The sequence below is a fragment of the Euprymna scolopes genome, chromosome 16 (genome assembly GCF_053919585.1).
Source record: "Euprymna scolopes isolate OS-2025 chromosome 16, ASM5391958v1, whole genome shotgun sequence".
NCBI classification, from domain to species: Eukaryota; Metazoa; Mollusca; class Cephalopoda; order Sepiida; family Sepiolidae; genus Euprymna; species Euprymna scolopes.
Genome location: NC_136497.1, coordinates 40,719,518 through 40,735,825, shown reverse-complemented (window position 1 = coordinate 40,735,825; position 16,308 = coordinate 40,719,518). Strand labels below are relative to the sequence as shown.

Here is a 16,308-nt window from a genome sequence, read left to right as displayed (position 1 = left end):
TTCACAGTGAATTTCATTCCTGGTTTGATTATTTCAAACTGGACAAAACACCTTGGCATGGAACAATAAAATTTACAGATTGAATATATTGTTTGAAATTCCAAGAATGCTACAGACTAGAACAAATCTAAGCTGATTAGCACAAGTTGAAACATGACTACAACAGCTAAAATAAGGATAAGTCTGAACATAACTAATGCAAGTTATAATTGATCTCTTAAAAAATCTGAAATCAAATAATCTGTACATTTGTTTGTGAATTAAGTTTATTAAATATAAAATATTTTATTTTATAAATTTTCAGCTCTTCTGAGATTCCTCAATTCCGTCTTCCTTATGGTGTAATTGATTTTGAAATTCAATTAATGAAAGATTTGGGAGTGAAGGTGAGGACAAGAAACATTTTCCAATTATCTTTTTAAAAATTTTCTAAATAAATTTCTCCAATGTCAGTAAATATCTCTTAATCATTAATTTGAATTTGTGTTATCCTTGAAATGGAACATTTCTACTGTTAGTAAAGAGTAAAGAGAAGCTGTGAAATGCTAAGATGTGATTGGTCGAATAGATCGAGAGATAAATTAGAGAAAATCGATTTAGAAATGGTGATACAAAGCTACATAACAATTGTGGAAATGTGAATTTATTTTCCACAGCTACATTAAAAAGGAATGAACAATGAAATTTTATAAAATATGTGTAGCACCTATCCAGCCGGTGTTGAATTAATATTCTAAATATTAATGTACACCCTCTGTCAAAAATGACGATGAAAATTATGCTTCATCAGTGTTTGCACAAGCTATTTATCTAGATGTGTTATAAAATATTCATATAAAATCATTGAATTACACACACACACACACACACACACATATATATATATATAAATTTATCATTTCAGATGACTTAAAGGAAAAGAACACCCATTTTTAATATAACTCTGAGTAGATGATTTCATTAGGAATGTATAAGATGGATTTCTGACTTGCTATTTGCTTTCTTGCTTCCCCTCATTTCTTGAAATCCTCTTACCAATGAACAAAAAAAAAATCACATATTTTACTCGGTAACTTTTGTTTGATACCATGAAAGTACATATATTTATATATAGTGGGCTTCCATCAATTAGGACTGACCATGTTGCATCGTAGTTGTCTGTTTAGTTAGAACATCGATGTATATGCAAGTATACACACACATACATATGTGTGTATGAAAAGTTTTCCATCTATCCTAACTATGTTAACATAAAAACGGGTTGTACTTATTTAATTAAATCATACAATATAATAATTTGCAATACTGTGGATATATATATATATATATATATATACTCGGGGTTTTTTATTCAAAAGTAATGGACTAATGAATTCAACGAGGTTGTTAGATAGTGCTCAATAAAAAGAGCTGATAATACTTGTTTATTGTTATATAAACATGGTTACATCCTGCTGCTACAAATAGCCACTTGTTTCAATCAAACAACAGATATCATCAGGCAGCGACTTGACTATTCAAAAGTTCAATGAATAATGGATTTTTATTTTAGGTAGGAACTCTTTAAAAGTTGGAATTAAAAAACTTAAAACACAGAACTTTAATTATAAGATGTAAAGAGGGAGGGGGCAATTTAAATAAAGTTAAAAGATTGTAATGGAGAGAGAGAGTGATTAAGAAGAGAAAAAAAGAGAAATAGAGAAAGAAAATAGAGAGAAAAAAATATAGAGAAAAAAAATACATATAATATGGAGAAGAAAAAGAAAAGAAAAAAGATATAAATGGTTATTATAAAGAGAATAAGGACTAGAAGGGAAAAGAAAGAATGTTGAGATATAGTTAAAAAGAGAAAGAAAGAAAGTAAGAATTAATAGGAGGGGAATCTTAAAGAAGTTGCCAGTATATAGAAAAAGAAAGAGAAAAAAATCTGCGTGTCAACCAATTTATGAACAATTATACAATTCAGTAATGAGACAAGATTATTACAAATACAATCTAAACGTTAGAAATAAACATGTCAAAAAAAGACAGCGAATGTATCCAACTGACATATTTATCATCTAACATACGTCCACGAGTAATATCAACGCAGTTCAAACATACGTCTACAATTAATTAAGCCTTTTATACTAAATGATGTAAGTTTAAAGTTTTCGCGTTTTTATTAAATATTTATTGAATATATAAGTAAAAGAGAAAAATAATAATGAAAGAACAATATTAAAATTAATAATAATAATAAAAATAATAGTAATAATAATAATAGTAAAAATAATAATAATAATAAAAACAGAATAAAATTAATATTTATTATCTTTTTAATATAACATATTTAGCCATAAGAGGGGATTAAATAAATTAAATAGAACTAATAAATTATAAATAATAATCTACTAATATTTATGTATATAAAAAGAATACAATAGACCAGAGATTGGAGCTCAGACGAGCCCCTGCCATGGTAGTAACGATATAACAAAGACAGACTTGCAACATCTCTCCTGTGGGAGAGAGGTTGCATGGAATAGAAGCCTATTTTATACTCTGTCAAGGCAGGATTCCAGTCTCAGTGTCAGCTGAGTCTTAGACTTCCACTGGTACCATGTAACCTAGTGCTAGCTGCCTCATGGTCGGGTCGTCGGCGACTAAACCGGCTCCCCCGCCTGGGGTAACCTGGGTGAGGAAGGTGTGGGGACACCCAGCAGGACCAAAAACAAGACCTATCAAAGGTCGGATGAGCTTCTTATGAGCCAACGGCCATCTCCTGCAGCCAGAGTCGGTACCAATGTATCGACCTCGTCTTTCCTTAGGTTTTACCGGCTCTGGTCAAGTTCCACTCGTGGTGCTTGGGCAACGTACGAGTTTCTTCGCCCAGGCTCTCTCAATGGTGGAAGATAGTTACGAGTTAAAAGTCTGCAACAGTGGGAGGGGCTATTTAGCCCCAGTGGGTGGCTACCGCCCGCCTCAAACCAGGCAGCCCCTGGTCAGTAAGATGCTACCCCGTCACGTCCGCCCCTTCGATGGGGTTGTCAGGCAATCACGGACGTAAATCATTCACTTTTTACAAATCACAATTCAAAGACTACTCCCCGACTCAGAAGTTGGAACATTCGTATACTGTGCCCGGTCAAGGTAGGATAGGCTATTTTTAGCAGCTCCTGCCCAGATGTGGCAGCAGTATTCCATCCTAGACGTACTTGGCTTTTATACAGATAGAGAATTACATCAGGGGTGAGATATCTTCTGGAGTGGTAGAAAGATCCTACCATTTTTCCAGCGACCTTGGCAACTGACTTAATGTACGTATTCCATTTCAGCTCAGGGGTAAAGGTCAAGCCCAGAAGCTTATCAAAACATGGGGCTTCCCCTAGACGAGAGCCATCCATTTCAATTGATGCCAGATGGGGATCAGTGTTGATGATGTAAAGATAGGACAAGCTCCTATCTTTACATCATCAACACTGATCCCATCATCAACACTGATGCGTTAAAAGTAACAAGCCACCTCCTCCCCCACTGTACCACGCGCTCAAAATCAGAGGAGAGAGAATCAGAGAACTTTGTCATTTATGGCCTTTGATGTGTTGCCATAGATGGTCGTGTCATCAGCATAAATGTCAATGAATGATTTAAGTATGTGTTTTGGGAGATCATTGATGTATATCAGGAAGAGAGTTGGGCCTAGGATTGACCCCTGAAGGACTCCAGCATTAATATTGAGGGCCTCTGATTTTTGCCGATCAACCACTACTCTTAGGAGCCTATCAGAGAGAAATGATTTTATGATCGAGAAAACTTTTCCAGTTATAATGTAGCTGGAAATCTTGTGAAGTAGGCCCTTCCTTAATATTTATTATAATTGGACATGGATCAAATAAAAGTTTTATCCATGTCCAAGTTACCTACATATAAAGTTTCAAGTGTTTAGACCCAAAATTGGTGGAGTTTGGTAGAGTTTTCAAAGGTCAAATCGTGGAATTTTGACCCCCTGACAGCCAAATTTTTGGCAGAAAACCAATTAAAAAGATTTTCCCAAATCTTGAGTCTGTAGACTGAAAATTAATAGTAGTTTGGTAAGGAAATGCACACAAAAATTTCACTTTTATGGATATATAGATTATGCTAATTATTTTGAATTTTCCAACACTAACAAATTAAAATCATATTTTGGCAAACAAAATCAATTTAAAATGGAGATCTCCAAATGAGGTTTTAAATGAAAAATCCTATGATATATAGTGATTACTGCACTCTGTCAGATGATAGAGCGATACTAATGTTCACAAATTATTCTTCTTCCTTGTCCTTCTTTATCCATGTCATATTGAGTATCATTTCAGATGTTTTGCAAGGATTTTAGCAGGGGTGACACATCAGCATTTACATTTCATAGATTTACCTGATCTTTTAGGAGAATTAATTTTAATGATTGATTGATAAACATATTTAACAAGTTTTTTTATCTTTTATTTTTCTTCAGATTGAACTTGGTCGTTCTTTGTCTACTTCTGATTTAACAATTTCCCAAATGAAAAAAACCTATAAAGCCATTTTCATTGGAATTGGTGAGATTGAACTTTTCTTTTGTTTGTTTTATTACTATAATTTGACCACAAAATATAATTTAATTACTTAGTATTTTTAGTGTTAAAGTATTGATTGTATTGTTTGGTGAAAAGTTGGTTTATGGAGGCAGATTAATCCTCACAAAATACTTTACCTTAATTTTATTGATCTTGTCTTCCTGAACCTTTACCTCTCGCTATTAAATCCTATTTGAATTTTATATTAACATTTAAAAATTTTAAACTTGCTTGACTTGTATACATGCTCGAAAGAACTTCACAAAATACTTGAAATGATATTTATACAAATTATGATCGTCTTGAGCCTATCTTTTCAGCTGTCAGGAGTACCATATTGGTCTCTTACTTTATCTGGTAGGGTGTTATTAGTCCTGCCAATCTAGTTGAACAGGTTTCTTGTATATTTAAAGGAAAGAAGCTTAATCTTAGTATCATTTTACTATCCATTTACGACTTCATTTTTCTACAGATTGAAGGTCCTTTTCTAAGGTTTTCAAGATCGCCTTGAAGATCTGTACAGTATTTTCTCACTGTTTGCAGAGGTTACGTTTTTACCCCTCCTCCCTACGTATAGCAAAAAAAAACCCACAAATATTAGATGCAGTTTTAAAACGACTGTATGAGATTATATACAGTACTAAATGCTTCCCAAAACACTAATACTCATGAATACAATAATAATATAGTAATATTGCCCGCAGTAATGTATTTCGCTAATGTAGTAATAATAATGTAAACACATTTTAATTTTGTACTGCAAAAATATTCTTTTCAAAAAGAAATGCAAGTACAGGAGGATAGTAACACAATATAGCATAGTTATCTATACTGTATTACTGTACGATTAAAGTCATTTATTATGTATCATTCAACCACGGTAGTGGTTGAATATATGCTTAAGTCCGAAATTGAATGAATCGAGACACATTCAAACCCCCACCACTAATTCCGTTCGCAACCAAATTTCAAACAGGTTATATAGTTGGATAGAACACCTCATTAGCTACATTTTGAAAAAAAAATTTCGAAAATTGGTTCAGTAGAAAAAAAAGTTACAACAAAATATGTGGGTTCACAAACAGGAGAGTAAGTACATAAGTGACTAACGCTTTTTTTTTTTATTTTGCATAACTTTTTTTGTATATAAATAATTTTTACTGCGATTTTGCCAATATGACATGTTAGCGTAACGGTTAGAGTACCGGGGGTTGGTGGAAAGATTTTAGGTCAATCCCGTGTATCGTTTTTTTTATAATTAAAAAACCGAACTTTTTTTTAATAACTAATTTTTTTTTAACTCTCCTTATGATTTTATAGCAAAAAATGGTGAATTTATCGATTAAAAATATTAGTGAATTCTATGATATACATATTCTTTGAATGAACTCAAATTTTTCCTTATCACATTTGATGAAAAATGTAGTCCCATTTTGGCAATGCGTCTGACCAATGATGCTTTTGAATCCGCGACCAGCACTGCAATGTCATCAGCATCAGCTTGGGCATAAATATTCTTATTTTTAAACTCCTTTAAAAGAGGATTCAGCATACAGTTCCATAGTAAAGGTGATAATATCCCACTTTGGGGGTTTCATTTAACTACTTCCCTTTTAACAGTTGCCCTCAGTAGTTCTACTTGAACTGTTCTGTGCCTCACCATATACTCAATCCATCGGATGAGTACTGGTGGCACATTGAGTTCTCGTAGCGACTTGAACATACTACTGAAGGGTATGTTGTCAAAAGCTCCAACGATATCTAAAAAGACATTGAGTGCCATCTTTTTTTGTTAGTTTACGCTCTATACAGATCACGAATTCATGAACCGCAGTCTTGGTAGAGACCCTGGCTCGGAACTACTGTGATTGAATGATAAATATTGCATAAATGTGTGTTTGAGAGCTAATTTTTTTTGACAATCATTAATAAATATTATAAATTTATATATTAATACAATAGCAATGCTTGGAAAAATCATGGATTATATGGAAAAATGAAAAGAAAGAATTAAATGATCCTAATTATGATATAATAAAATTATTAATTTTTATGTAAATTATAAAATTATTAATTCCATCTACTAACTAACTAACTAATGAATTAATTTTATTCAAACAATTTTCACTACATAAATATATGCAAATAATAGGGGGGAAATAAGTTCAATCCAGTGACCGACACCCTTTCTAACTCAACAATAAACAACAACATATGCAAATAATAAATAAAATATTTATCAATATTCAAATTTTATTTTTAGCTGCAATATTTTAAGTCTAAAAAATTCTTATTTTTTACTTTACTAGAATATCTTGTTTACTTTTCCAGGTTGAATTTCTTGTCCTTTACTTTTCCAGGTTTAATAAAATCTTAAGAATATTACTTTTCATGCGTGCATTTTTCCATATAATAAAGCATATGTATTTGAATTGACAATTAGAAAGTGGAACAAATTTAAAGGCAGATAAATACAGTACAGTACAATTCAGTAGTAGTATGCAATTATAAACATCAATACACATTTACAAAAATATGCAGTGTACGTAGTGTATACATTTATAAAAAATATGTACTGTATTACAATAATTGAAAAAAATTGTTTGCGCAATCACCAATAATGAATGATAATGATGCTAGCCTGGGGATATGTGCGATAGTCTAACCCTTGTCATCAGCAAATATATTCTTCTCCGACACAATTTTATCAGTAAGGTTGTTTATGAATATCAGAAATGATAATGGTCCAAGGATTGACCCGTTAAGCACACCAGCATTATTATCATGTTTGGACATATGGCCCTCAAGGACAACTTGGATTTTTCCCTTGTCTATGAAGGATCTGATTCTGTTAAGTATTTGTTCAGAAAAGCTGTATGATTTAATTTTCATGAGAAACCCTTTATACCAGATCTTGTCAAAGACTTTGAATATACCAAGAGCTACTGCCTTAGTTTCACTTATCTTATCCAGTGCATCATATCTGCATTTAGAGATGACCGTTAAAATATCCACAGTAAAATGTACTTTCCCATATCCATACTGTTAGTCAGAAGGAAGTTTACCATTTATGAGGTGATGGACTAACGTTTGGTTAATGATTCAACAATTTTATCAGTAATTGAGTGGGTCAATTCTTTTACCAGAATTCTTGAATATTGGTACTACAGATGCTATTTTTCCGACATTAAGGAAACCAAGACTTAGCAGGGCATTTGTTAACTAGTTTGGAGAGAACCAGGCTAGCTCAGTGTAATACCTCTCCTGATACTAAACATCTTTTCGCCAGTGATAGAAAAATCTTCCTACATTGAAATAATTTAAATTTTTGTCCCAATCCAGTTGCGTCTTTAATTTTTTTTTTACATACAATGTTTTCTACACAATAAATAGGTTAGTATTGTAACACACACACACACACACATATATATATATATATATATATATATATATATACTAGCAAAAGTACCCATCGTTGACTGGGTTCAAAAACAGCCTACAGAAAATGGACTCTGATTTATTAAAGTATGATAGGTTATGAAAAGGAAGGGTTGTAAAGAGATAGCTTCGAATTTGAAGGTATCAAAACCAAAGCAAAATATGATGAAAGTAAAAATAAAATAGATAAACCCCATAATTTATTATACCATACCTGTTCACACTGAAACACTTATCACAATATTCTGTGGATCTATATTAAAGAACCTTGTTAAACTTTGTGACATATTTCCATTTTATGGAGGTCAGGCGTGAACGAACACCCCATAATTTTATTATACCATATTTCTTCAAACTGAAACATAATTATCAAAGTATACTTATGTAGATAGCTATGAAAAGTCTTTATTAAAATTTGTACCTATTTCCATTCTATGTAGGCCAGGCGCAAACGCAGACCCCACAATTTTATTATACCATCCCTATTTAAGTTAAAACATACTTATCAAAGTATTATGTACATCTATATCAAAAACACTTGTAAACGTTTTTTCTTTTTAATTGTTAAATTTATTTCCATACTTTGTGGAGCAGGTGCGATTTTAATGAACCACCGTTCTGCCAGATCAAACATACCCATTCCTGTGTCTCGATACATCTTCTATCATTATATGTAATCAGATTTTTAAAACAGTCAACCATATAGGAGCCTATTCGTGACCAGACACACACACACAGACATTCAGCTTTATATTATAGATATTAACTATATATTTATTTAAATAAAAACACAAAGAAAATGGTTTTTAAATTGTCAAACTCCAAATAAACAATTTTTAGTTTAATATATTTGAAACAACACAATGTTTACTTTAATGCAGAAAGAACTTTTTGATTCAACTTTTTTAATTAATCTATACACCTATAAAGTTTTTTGTTGTTTTTTTTATCATACTGACATTGATATTAAAAACCTATTTTTTCTATTAAAAATTATTAAAATTGTTAATGTACTGTCATGGATATGCAAGATTAACTAATTTGCATATTTCTTTGAAAAGTGAATGTTCATTAATTATTTTATGGTTTCTTATAGGAAGATTGGTTTCATTTAACTATTTTGACCTATTTATGCATATTTCCTACATTGTCCAATTGCATAGCATCTACAATAAAAGTTTTAGCAAGTGCGTGTGTGTGTGTGTGTGTGTGTGTGTAATATATATATATATATATATATATATATGAATGACATTGCCTGTGTGTATGCTGCACAGTTTCTATAAACTCCTGAATTTTTTGCAGATTTGAAACTTGATATATAAGGGATTTGGACCGATGGAACAATTTTACTTTAGTTTTTAGTTTGTAAAAATAGCTGTTAAGGGGTCAAAATTGAAACCAGTTTAACCTAGTAAGAGTAAGACTAAAGCCATTACTTCTGTGCATGCATAAATATACATTGATACCTTGAAGTCAGCTTATTTTTTTAACCTTTCTTTTGATAGGTCAAACGGTAACAGCAAATGTTTTGGTTTTGATTCAATTGATATCAAAGTCATATTTTTTTATATTTTGAAATCATTACTGTATATTAGGTACAATATAATAATCACTATAATAATAAATACCAAATCTGCATGAATTAAAATAAAATTTAATCATATTTTATGACCGGGCACTGCGAGGTGGCTTTTTAGTATTGAATAAGGTTTAATTTCAGTATAAATTGTGTCCCTTATTTTTCTTTTTTAATACATTGTCTGACAGATCTTGCTTGTACCATGTGCATGCCGTCACTTTTTCAGTGAACAAGCTTTAAAAAAATGTCATGATTGACTGCCATACAGGCTACAAAAAGCTTTAGTAAATGTTTTAATAAACATATCGTGTTGTAAAAGACTCAAGTGTATTTAAGTTTCTATGTTGCAGTTATATATTTCTTTCATGTTAGATTCATTGTGTTGAATTTTTTTTTTAAAGTTTGGTCAAATCATTGAAAACTTTATTTCTGCAAGGTAAATTTGAAAATATTAGAAAAACAAATGTTATGAAATATTTTATTAACAGATTATTTTTTTTGTTCTCTTTTTCTCAATTTTTCTGGTATTAACCTAGAGGAGTCTGCCTCTCATGCAGAGAGAAATGTCCGGTGCTATAGATGATGTTGTGGCTGGCAAAAATTTTAAACAGTTTTGTTGCATTTTTGAAAACATTTCACAAGCTCGATTTGAAAATATTAAAAATAAATGTTTTGAAATGATTAATTTTTTTTTTTTTTTTTTTAACTGAGACATTTTGCATAGACAGCTTTTTCAAAGAAGTTTTTAAAATATTTTTTGAGTGTTTTTTTTTTTTCTCTTCATTTTTCTGCTGGTCAATAATGAAAATTATTAAGTATTAATCAATAATGAAAATTATTAAGTATTAATCAATAATATAAATTAAGTATTAATCAATAATATAAATTTCTTAATTATGATGAACATTGTATGCGTGTTGATATTTGATGCCTAGTCTGTCAAAGAAAGTTGCATGAGGAACAAGATTAACAAGAGAGAATGTACTTTATTAATTAGCTAGTGACCATCCGTCAAGAAACTTGTGTGCGTGCAGTTGTTCACTTAAAGTTTGCTCCTGCTGATGGTTGCTTATTAGAAAAATTTCACTTCAACTGCCTCGGCTGCTTGTTGCAAAAGAATTAGCAATGAAAAATGGACATATTTTTTATGAGTATAGTTTAATTTTTATTATCAACATTTCAGTTAATCTGAACTCTTTAAGAATGGAATGTAGAAATATACTAATCACAAGACATTAAGTAAAATAAAATACTTTCCTTTGAAGTTATGTGCGTGATTGACATTTGGTTTTAAAAAAATTGTTGTCTGTATTCATGCACATATAAAATTTGCACATTGATGGGTGTGTACAGATTCGATTTGATTTTTGATAAAAACATTGTTTTCAAGTTTTATTCTAATTCATCCAGTATCAATTTTAATTTTCTTGCAGATTGAAAAAAGGTGAAAATTATTAACTCAACTTTAAACAAGATTTCACTGTATCTAAATTGAAACTGTCAGTTATTCAAACTGTTAATGGGATGTAGAAAATATTTTCAATCTTTGGTTTTCATTTTTGAAGAGTTTGACTGAGAACAAGTGAAGACTACTAAATTTTCTCTAGAAACAGGTGTATTCCTTTGTAAATCAAACTACATTGTTTTAGTTTATTTCAAAATTTTAATTCATTATTAAAACTTTTAAATAAAAACAGGGTATTCATTAAAATATCATCTAATTCAATAAATGTTCTGGTAATTAATATTTTGTTAATGTATTTGTTTTGATTTTGCTGAAAACTTCCACAAAATTTCTCTTAATTTCCTGATTGCCTCCACTCGTCCCCAGTCAAATTCTTCCAAAAATGAAAACCGAAGAAAGCTAAAATGAAGAAGTGCCCATCATGTAAATTCAGAAGTTTTTGTTTTTTTTTGTTCGTTTTATCATATTTTTTTTTACATTTTCAGTTCTAAGAAGCTTTGTTGATCAGTCACATGTTCTATGTGACATTTCTGCAGATCACATAAAAAACACCTCTTTATTCTATTGATTTAGATAAGTAGTTCATGTAAATTAAATTCTCTGCTGCTTGTACAAATGTCCATTTGACTGCTTAACCAATCTGTCATTTTCCCTGTGGTTGATACAAAAATTATACTGAGTAGTTGAATCAATTGAACTGGGAATCACTGAGTACATTTCAGATTTGGTAAAAACTATGCATTTTGATGAATGTTGAACAGGATAAGTAGCTCTTGATTGGTCTATCATACTAAAGTTTAAGATAGCATTTTCTTTGATCTAAAATACTTGGATTTGAAGTGGCATTTTCATTGGTCTGTCACACTTAAGTTTGAAACAGTGTTTCCAATACTAAAAGCACAAATCAAATGAATGCATCTTTTATTTTATTTTTTTTCATGTCTACCCAGGTCTTCCTGATCCAAGGAAAATCCCAATCTTTGCAAACATGACACAAGAAAAGGGATTTTATACATCAAAAGATTTCCTTCCAAAAGTGTCTCTTGCATCCAAAGCGGGTCAGTTTTGTTTTTTTTATTAAGTTGGTTAACTATTTAATTTTTTTGTTCATTTCTTTTGTTCCTGTTTTAATATTTTTAATTTTTCCCTTGTTTATCAACTTTTCTACAATTTTTATAATTAAATTCATTTAAAAAATAATTATCAGCTGAAGCTAATACTTCAAATTAGCTACTGCTGATGTTTGGTATTATGTTACTTCATGAATAGTTATAGTCTCATAAACTATATATATATATTTATATATAATTGCAGAAATTCCCCTTTGGAACAAATTACGGTAGGTTTGCAATAACAGATGCCACATGCAAATTATGTTTAAACTTTTACTCACCATCTTATGTAACTTTCAAGCATCGTTACTAACATATTTATTTATAATAAAATCCTAAATTACGTGATGCTAAAATGAACTGATCTCTTAGTAAGCGATTAAAAACTGTTCTCCGTAACAGAAACGCAACGAACCACCAATACACCAATTACACTTCTCCTTTGATTTAGCAGTAAATGATATGGTACAGTTTTTGGAAACAATGAACCAACAATATTTCCAGTCACACAAAATATTTACAAAATTAGCTGCGGTAACTATTTCTTTTTTTTCTTTGAACAGTACATGTTATGGTAATGTTTGTAAAACATTTGTTTTCTACATTAAAAAATAAAAAAAATAAAAATTGTCCCAGTTTTTTTTTTTTTTTTTTTTTTTTTTTTTTCACCCCAAACAAGGCACAATGCCACTTTGAAGTAGGGAGCTAGTATCGGGGACATAATTTGCGGGGGTATTATGAAGTGAGATGAGTAGCAAGATGTTTGTTCACATTACATTTGAACTTCTGCATATCAGTACAGTTGGGAAAACAGGAGTTCCAAAGACTTGCAGTTGTGGGGAAGAGACTGTTGGAGTAAAAGGCTTTCTTACACTTAGGGATCTCTACTGTAAAGGGGTGGGACTTAGTTGCTTGTTGGGGGTAGTCATGTCAAGGAGGCACAAGTGCTTGCAGTTTGTCAGAGCACTCACCATTAAAGTACTTGTAGAACAGGCAGAGGGATGCAACATTTCGTCGATGGGACAGAGGCTGAAGCCTAGATGACAGTTCAGGACCTCTCAGGTTGGCAACTCTCTTTTGAACCCTGTCGAGGAGTGACAAGCAGCAGATGCACCAGCCCAAATATGACAACAGTACTCCATACATGGGCGAATGGTGGCCTTATAGAAGTACAGGATACTTTCAGGCGTAAGTAATTTTCTAGCACGGTAGAGAGAGCCCATCTTTTTTGCAACGGCCTTGGCAATGCTCTCAATGTATCTATTCCAGTTCATGTTCCCTGTAAACGTTAGGCCGAGGAGATTAAAAGATGTACTTTCAGGCAATGTGTTCTTGGCCATTGGTGGTAGAGAAGGTTTCTTGTAGTTATTGAAGGAAACAAGCTTAGTCTTAGCAGCATTGATTGTGACCATCTATTTTTGTCCCTATTCCACTACAGATTGGAGGTTATCCTCTAGTGTTTCTGCCATTTCCTTAGATATGTGTTCGTTTGTTTTCCCCTCATGCCTGTTATAGAGAGTGGTGTCATCGGCAAATATATCCATCTCCGAAACAATTTTATCAGGGAGGTCATTTATGAATATCAAGAATAATAAAAGTCCAAGGATAGATCCCTGAGGTACTCTGGCGTTTATATCATATTGTTTAGCTGTACGACCGTCGAGGACAACCTGGATTTTTCTCTTAAGAAGGATTTAATTACATAATGTATTCTTCCAGTGATACCATATGATCTAATTTTCCTTAGAAGACCATCGTGCCATACCCTATCAAAGGCCTTAGATATATCAAGGGCTACCGCTTTACCCTCCCCTGTTTTGTCCAGTGAACGATATATACGTTCAGAAACTACAGTTAAAATATCTGCTGTTGAACGGGCTTGCCTAAATCCATATTTGTCAGTCAGGAGTTTAGCAGCTGTTAGGTGTTGGACTAAGGCTTGATTAATTAAGGATTCAAATATTTTGGCGAAAAGCGAGAGGAGGCTAATGGGGCGATAATTTAGTGGGTCAGTTCTTTCACCAGAATTCTTGAAGACTGGTACCACAGAAGCGATTTTCCAGCAGTCAGGAAAGCAAGATTCGTTAAGGCATTTATTGTAAAGTTTGGAGAGAACTGGAGCAACCTCAGCAGAGGACTTTTTAATAGCACAGCTGGGATGAGATCTGGTCCACATGTTTTTGAGGTGTCTAGGTTTTTTATAATATCATGTACCTGAGGAGTGATTTTAAAATCGTCTAGTGTGGCGTCTGTCCACAAAGGAAAGTCGGGGAGGGAGTGGTGTGCCAGGTCCAGTGTGGAGTTTGAGGCAAACTGACTGGCAAGCAGATTAGCCTTGTCGGTTGCCGTGATTGTTTGATTTCTTCCTTTAATGATTTAATAAAAAAATTATTGTTTGATCGAGCGTCAAAACAAATCTTTGGCGGACGTTTAGGAAATTGATTAAAATATTAAAATATTTTCTATGACCTTTCTCATCAGGGCTAAGTTTTCAATTAATGTTCTAAATTGAACACATACTTTGTGACCATCAAGAAAAATATTGCGAAAATATTTTTCTTGGTGATGGTCACAAAGTATGTGTTCAATTTCAGAAATGTCTACCGAATCTCTTCATAAAAGAGGTGTAGTAGCCCCCTACATCAAAGTGTTTTTCACATTGCTCAGACATTAACCTTTTTTTTTTTACCTTAGTACCAACTACACTATTTCCCTATTTCCTTTAAACTGACGACTTCTACAGATTTTAGACTATGCTGAATAAGACGATCTATTTTAACTTTGGCAGAAAAAATAGTTTTTGAGATATGACATCCATTATGCACTGTCATTCACTGTTCTACGTACACGCAATAAAAAAGTGTACTTCTCTCCACACGACACTGCCCCCCCCCCCCCAACCCACAATTTTTTATTTTTTTTAGGGGGTGGGTATATTCTTTGCGGGGTGTGTATGGTGACAACATATATCAAGATTGAATTTGGGGCGAATACTTGGACAGTACTAAACCCCCCCCCCCCCAGCCCTTATAAAATAAGGTGTCTAATCCGACACCCGGTCTTAACATTAGGACGGTGGGGATTTGCTGCCAACAACAACCGTAGTTTAATTTGTTACGAGGAGGTGGGCATGGTTAACAGGTCCTGCTAGTATTTAAATAATTTACATTACTTGTATAAAAACATTTTTTCGTAAAGTATGAAACCAAACTCCCGTCTTTTCTACAAATTTTGGTTTACAACTTTTCTAATTGAATTCACTTTCAAAAAAACATTTTGTTTACATTAACAATACTAATATTAAGTTAGCTGCTGCCAATGCGTATCTTCACTTTAATGTATACTAAATTGTTTCCCTTAGTTTTACATGCAAAGGAATATCTATTTTTAGATGTAGATATTGAAACACATAGCTTATTATATTCAGGTTGTGCGTGAAGTCTAAAAATGTTTTTATTCAAATAACATCTTCAATGATCTCCATCAATACAAATATTACATCTTCAATGATCTCCATCAATACAAATATTGATGTGTTTTAACAAAACTTCCATGAACTTCATGCAATAAATTCACATTGCCTACAGTTTTAGCGTATTTGTTCCTTATTTATCAAGTAAAGTCGACTGGAGCTGTCATTTGTTTTTGTTTATTAATGAAAGCAATAAAGATTAGATTGAGCTAGCCTAAATACTGGAATAATTCCCATTAATCCTTCTCATCAAAGAAAAAAGTGCAAAATTTACATGAAGGACAATTTTAGCTATTCATAAGTTTCATTTCAACAGCTAAAACATTGATTTTCTTAATGATTCATAGCACATCAGAAATCAAACTAAATATTTATTTTAATAGTAAATCGATAAAAAGTTCTGATTTTTATCACAATTCGATTTTTTTTAAAGACAATTTAAAATTATATTTACTAGCAAAGATACCCGTACTTTACACAGGACTTGGCTGTACGCTCAGGTACCCACTTTGCAGTCACTCTTGCAGTAAATAGATGTTGTAAGAATCGCACTGAATATGATTTAACTTTTGACCTTGAAAAATAGTGTGCACTATCCCTAGGTCAGGGACCATGATGTCAGGTTTGGTCATGATTGGTTCAGTATTGTGTGCTGT

The 16,308-nt window shown here is 32.1% G+C and overlaps 1 protein-coding gene across 1 annotated transcript in view; it reads left to right on the top strand.

Moving 5' to 3' along the window:
* Nucleotides 1-16,308, top strand: part of LOC145295922 (dihydropyrimidine dehydrogenase [NADP(+)]-like) — a 119,581-nt gene that overhangs the window by 59,617 nt on the left and 43,656 nt on the right. The window contains exons 7-9 of the mRNA XM_080141737.1: nucleotides 305-386; nucleotides 4,481-4,565; nucleotides 12,019-12,126. Coding sequence (XP_079997863.1) covers nucleotides 305-386; nucleotides 4,481-4,565; nucleotides 12,019-12,126 — 275 coding nt within the window. The remainder of the gene's footprint in view (nucleotides 1-304; nucleotides 387-4,480; nucleotides 4,566-12,018; nucleotides 12,127-16,308) is intronic.